This window comes from Neolamprologus multifasciatus, chromosome 17 (genome assembly GCF_963576455.1).
Source record: "Neolamprologus multifasciatus chromosome 17, fNeoMul1.2, whole genome shotgun sequence".
In the NCBI taxonomy this organism is placed as follows: domain Eukaryota; kingdom Metazoa; phylum Chordata; class Actinopteri; order Cichliformes; family Cichlidae; genus Neolamprologus; species Neolamprologus multifasciatus.
In genome coordinates, this window is record NC_140455.1 from 23,036,933 (window position 1) to 23,043,126 (window position 6,194).

The 6,194-nt window shown below is 40.6% G+C and overlaps 1 protein-coding gene across 2 annotated transcripts; it reads left to right on the forward strand.

Moving 5' to 3' along the window:
* Positions 1 to 939: 939 nt before the first annotated feature.
* On the forward strand, positions 940 to 5,952 carry LOC146499388 (forkhead box protein M1-like). 2 transcript variants are annotated; one of them, XM_085137835.1, is made up of 9 exons: positions 940 to 1,054; positions 1,308 to 1,750; positions 1,944 to 2,089; positions 2,337 to 2,528; positions 2,620 to 2,748; positions 3,444 to 3,492; positions 3,616 to 3,788; positions 4,000 to 4,768; positions 5,337 to 5,952. In XM_085137835.1, the coding sequence occupies exons 2-9, from the start codon at positions 1,348 to 1,350 to the stop codon at positions 5,690 to 5,692; spliced, it is 2,217 nt and encodes a 738-aa protein (XP_084993961.1). In that variant the 5' UTR covers positions 940 to 1,054; positions 1,308 to 1,347; the 3' UTR covers positions 5,693 to 5,952. The 2 variants fall into 2 exon arrangements, with proteins under 2 accessions (XP_084993961.1, XP_084993960.1); XM_085137834.1 differs by lacking the exon at positions 940 to 1,054 and having other exon boundaries at positions 1,062 to 1,750.
* Positions 5,953 to 6,194: the final 242 nt, after the last annotated feature.

Sequence of the window (6,194 nt, forward strand, 5' to 3'; positions counted from 1 at the left end):
AGTGCTCCAGTCCTTGGGAATAATTTTTTTAAAATCTGTTTTGTCATTATAAATGGCTGTTGAGTAAACTTGTAACTTACAGAGCAAAATACTCCTGAAATAACGATAATGTATGAAATAATCTCCAAAACACTCCTGGATAATTTCGTGGCGTCGTCTGGGAGGCCTGTCTAAAATGGGGAAGAGAAGAAAGCTGAGATCCTTCAATGTGTGCAGCAAAAACTTGTAGATTTTTAATCTGTCAGCATTGCTGTGGTCTGCTGGGGGCCCAGCACGAGACCTGGTGACATCAAGGAAGCGTCAAGAAACATATTAGGAAGGCTGGCTTTGGAATTAGTAGGAAACTGGATATCTGATTAACTCCACTGCCACAAACACACATGCAGGAAATCTTTCATATTGTATGCTTTCACTATCTATAATAGAATACATCTGTCTGGCAGAGTCATCTGCCAAATATTCTTCTTCTTATGATTATGATGTCATCAGTCTTTTCACAGGTGTAACAAAAGATTTCCCCAAATATAGAATACATAAAGTATTTCTAATCTCATCACCTAATCAAGACTTCATGTGTGGAAAAGTTACTTTAAATCTGTAGTAAAACTGCCCATTTTACCGCGACATCAATGTATTTTAATTACATTTATTTGTTTGTCGGGATGGTTCTGTGGTTCCCAGGATAGCGCAGTATGTCTGGAGTGAATGTACAGCGATGCTGTATGTTTTACCGCAAAATATGTCTAAAGTTGTCATTTGAGTCTATTAAGGTTTTCACTAGAATATATTTTGACTTGTTACATCGGGAAAAATACTTAACTTTAATGTAAGTTATATGGTAATGTTTCATTAATTGTCAAAATGGTTATCCAGACAAAAATTCTAGTGTCGTAGCTATTATATACGAACATCTTGATTGCTAATAAATATAATCCTGAGAACGTTTCATACAGTTAAAAACATTGACTAACGTCTTTTGTTCCACAACCTGGAAATCGTCACTAACCGAAGAAAATTAGCCGCTAAAGTGAGGAGTTGACGATATAAAAAGAAGGTGCGGACCTTAGTTTTATCTAGATAACATTTAACCCGTTTAGCGTTAAATGCTTAGTATTTTATTATGATCAGTATTTGAGCTAAATTGGGGAGTTTTCAGAGATGATCTAAACTTATTTGCTGTGAACGATGACTAACAACAGTAACTGACTTGATAATTTCCATCTCCCAGCGAAACGTTACCGTTACTGTTAACTCTTGTTATAACAGTTAATCTTCGTTGTTCAGGCTCGTTTGTATTTTCTGTGCAGAATACCTCTGAACAACTTGGCACATTTCAATGATCTGACCATGAGACGGAGCCCGACGAGACCCCTGATTCTCAAAAGAAGAAAACTGCCTCTTCATCAAAATGCGACGGATTCACAGCCTGGAGAATCAGGCTCCAAAGATCCGTCAATACCAGCTGCCGTTCAGAGCTTTCCTGGTGGTATCCGCATCATGAACCATCCATCCAAGTCTGATACTCAGGTGGCTGTCAGTCCCGAAAAAGAAGAAGTTCAAAGTGTTATTGGGGCCCTCACAGCTAAAGGCAATGAATGCGGTGCCCAGGGCCCAAACAAGTTCATTCTTCTGAGTGGGAGTGGCAACAAGTGGGACTATGGACCTGATCCTCAGTCTGCTGCTGAAGCGGCTGCTACAAGGAGTACAGACGGACATAAAGTCAAAGCTGAAACTACACGCAATTTCCCAGGTGACAAACTTCTAACTGAAATTAAAACCATGTATGGAAAAAAAGCAAGGTTTTTTTTTTTAATGTTTAGGATAATACTTAAAGTATAAGTTTGGAATTGAGTGCTTGTTTTTCTCTCTGTCTGATTTGATAATCTGTATTTAACTCCTCCTCTGTTTAAGCAACAATGTTTTTTCCCCTTTTACTTTACTAGTGAATAAGGATGTAAACTGCAGTCCCTTTGACGACAGCCTTACTGACCTTCAGTGGTTGGGTAGGATGAGCACATGCGCCTTGGAGCCAAACTCTACAAAGCAGCTCAGCAGCAAGGAGAACCAACACTCTTTACAGACTTTTGAGGTTCGGTGCTTTTTCTTGTCACCTGCTTTTTTTTTCTTTGCCCTTTATGTGCCGACACAAACTTGTCTGAAGGCAACATTAACCCCAGACATGTTGCTTTATGTTCCCCAAACTCTCTTTCCTAACCAATTGGTCATGGTTGTGATTTATAATGACAGCAATAGTAGTCTGATTACAGAAAATAGTTATGCTGTCAAATTTACTGACTATTGTTTGTTTCTTTGTTTTTGTTTTTTTTGTCATATAGGCACACAATACACATACCAGTGCAGAAGCTCCTCAGCAACCCATTTCAGAGAGGCCACCATACTCCTACATGGCCATGATCCAGTTTGCTATCAATAGCAGAAAGAACAGGAGGATGACCCTAAACGAGATTTACATGTGGATTGAGGATAACTTCCCTTACTATAGAGATGTGGGCAAACCAGGCTGGAAGGTATCTCAGAGCTGCTGAAAGTGTGATATGTTTCCAGCTCTGCAGCAAGCAGCAGTTTTCAAAGACTTTTTCTTTTCATTTATAATTGCAGAATTCCATCCGCCATAACCTCTCTCTGCATGACCTGTTCATTCGTGAAACGTCTCCAGATGGTAAAAAGTCTTTCTGGACTATCCGACCTGAAGCCAATCGATGCCTCACACTTGATCATGTATACAAGGTGAGTGCAGCTGACTCATTGCTTTTACATCGGTGATATCTGGGAACGTTTGTGTTACTTGGCCTGAATGTTTTGTTGCAAGAATGCTTGTTAAATGCTTATTGTTTTACCTTGTGTTTATATAATGATTTTCCTTGATTCTTTGTTTTTCTTTTTTTTTTTTTCATGGCTGACACCTTGAGAGTGTTTTGAGATTCCTCATTTTGTTTTTCGTCTTATTTTTTTCCCCCTAATCTCACTTCACATCTCTCTCTGTAGCCGGGCTGTGATCCAGTGACTGCCACTGTTCCTGTGCCAATGCCTTTACTGGCTAATTAAGTAAGACTGATTTACCCCCTTTCTTTTTTCTTTTCTTTTAGTTCTTCAGGAGCCATCTTCAAGTCACAATCTTGACTTTCAGACCCACAGAGTGTAGCTACACCTGTTTTTGTTGCAGGAGGAGACAAGAGAGCAGCAGGAAAGTAGAGAGGCTGAAGTCAGTCTGATAGACTGATGTGCTTTAAGAGCACTTGTTTCTTCTAATGTCTGGTATCCATACAATCATAAAACTTTTATTCCTCTCATATCGGTAAAGGCATAGGGTTGGCTATGAAGGGCCAAATTTTGGACAGAACGCCAAGTTACAAGTGTTGTTAGGTGGCAGCACAGTAAGGCTCCTAACTGATATAATTTCTGTCTCATCTTACTTTTCACAGCACCAAAAGAGGACACTTCCAGATGCAAGAAAAACACCAACTAGCTCTGGTGAGTTAAAAGAAATGTATGAGTTGTTTTATAAATTTGAGACTTGAGAAAAGTCAGAGGTTGGCAAATTTCTGTTTAGTTTGGAAATGTGCAGTGCAATGTTGTTGTGTTTTCTGTGTTCAGAGAGAAAGATGAAACCTCTTTTGCCTCGAACTGATTCCTACTTGGTGCCCATACAGCTCCCCGTGACTCCTTCTGTCTACCTGCCTTCCACTTCTACCCCTTTTCCTCCGCCCTGTTCCCAGCAGAATGGGAACAGTTCACGAGGAACAAAGAGAGTCCGCATAGCACCAAAGGTAAGGAATTTCTCAAATATTTCAGCTTTTTAAAAATGTGTTGTTGTTGTTGTTTTACTTCATAAGCTATGCAAGTTGCAAACTGCTTTTCAAAACAAGTATTTCTTGGAACTCCCTACAGTTTACATTGACAACATTATGTGCATAGAGATGAGTATGAACTTCACCCATACCACTAAGATTTTAATGGGAATGGTTGCATGTCTGACAGGTGACACAAAGTGATTCCCCAGCTGTGATGATATCTCCTCAGAAGAATACAGACTTTAAGGTAGAAGTGAAGGAGGAGCTGGTATGTGTTCCAATTAAATGTGAGACCCCCAAAGCTCCTCCAAAGAGACAAGCCAGCAGCTCACGGCACAAACAGCGTTTGGCTCTCTCTGTGAATGAAGAGCCTGTTCTCCTCTGCCACGAAAGTAATTTCTTTGACTCTGGCGTAGCCTCCGATGCTTCGACATTCCAGGACAATCCACACATTGAGCTGGATGAAGACAAACATGGGCAGGAAATCCCAGATAGGGAGTTCTCATTCAAAACCCCGATAAAAAGTAGCAGCCATTTGACCCCATCCACCCCCAGCAAGCTGCCTTCTTATGTTGCATCTTTTAAAGTGACCCCGGTGGGCAAAGGAAGTCAAAATATTCTGGACTTCAGCCCTAGTCATACACCAGGTGGTCCCACAGATACTCCACAACATGACTACACCACCTTCAGCTTCAGCAGCACTCCCTTTAAAGACTTGCCTCTGTTTAACTCCCCAAGAGAGCTGCTCACATCTGCTCCCTCCAGAGTGATCGGACCAGCAGAGTCGCCCACCGAATGCCTCAAAAGTAGCTGCTCCAGAGAGCTTCTGCAGGGAGGCAGTTCCACAGCAGCCAATCACTCAATCACAGAGGGCCTCGTCTTGGATACCATGAACGACAGCCTGAGCAAGATATTGTTGGATATTAGCTTTTCTGGTCTGGATGATGACGACTTTGGTATGGCGAACATCAGCTGGTCTGAGTTCATCCCTCAGTTGAAGTAGCCAGAGGGCCGAAACACATTCTATGGCTAAGCAGTGTCACCTGTTTCTTTTTCTTATTTTTTTCTTTATGTAAACACTACATGATTAGGCCCACACCAAAGCAGCAAGACAGAAACAAATCTAGATCTGACACTATTTAAACCATCCGACTTGTCCATATTGAAGAGGATTTCTCTCAATAGAAAGCGAGGCTGTTGATGTAGGAAGAAATTTCTAGTGCTCTAGAGTGCTCTAATTTACTCTGGTTGTCAAATATTCAGAAGCATATCTATGATTATACCAAAACAAGTTCAAATAAGGCCCACTTGATGCTGTCATTTTAAATTTCTTATTGGAGACTTATTCGGACCTCCTTTTTGCAGTAGTTTAGAGGTTTTTAACTTCAAGTTTCTTTTACATTTGCTTTGCTGCTGGAGGGTTCTGGCTACCACATGAGGGGGAAAATGTAACATAGTTAAATAGATTACAGGGATGCTCCAGTTTCAATTACCGTTTGATGTTTTTTCCTGTTCATACACCAGGTGGTCCCACAGTTACTCCACAACACGACAACACCACCTTCAGCTTCAGCAGCACTCCCTTTAAAGACTTGCCTCTATTTAACTCCCCAACTGAGCTTCTCACATCCGCTCCGTCCAGAGTGACCGGACCAGCAGAGTCGCCCACCGGATGCTTCACAAGTAGTTACTCCAGAAAGCTTATGTGGGGAGGAGGCGCCCCACCAGCCAATCCCTCAATCACAGAGGGCCTCGTCTCAGATACCTTGAACGACAACCTGAACAAGATATTGTTGGATATTAGCTTGTCTAGTCTTGATGATGATGACCTTGGTATGGCGAACATGAGCTGGTCTGAGTTGTTCCCTCAGCTGAAGTAGTCAGAGGGCTGACACACACTCTATTGCTAACCAGTGTCCCCTGTTTTTGAGGGGGAAAAGTGTAACATCGTTCTTTCTTTGAATTTCTTCACATATTTGGCCTCTTTGTGTTTTACGGGTTTCCTTTTTTGCTGTATTTGTCTGTCTTCTTGAAGTACATGAATTCATTTCTTGAAGGAATTTATTATATGTGTCAATAATTAATTACATTTTAAATTAAATAAATAAATAAATAAATAAATGTGTCGTTAATTAATTAACTAACCCTCTGGGTTTCTTCAAAATCACTATCCTTTCAGCTTGTTCTTGGCCAAAAGTGTCCATCAACAGATTAGGTGTGTAATTTTTATTATTTTTTTGTGGGGGTTTTGTGCTATTTTTCTGCATACATTTTTAAACTAACATCAGTTCTTTTTAAAAATATAAAAAACCCATTTTTACATTTTTAACCCTTGAAACACCAGTTTGTTTGTACAATGCACTTGTTGGAAGACAAAGTGTA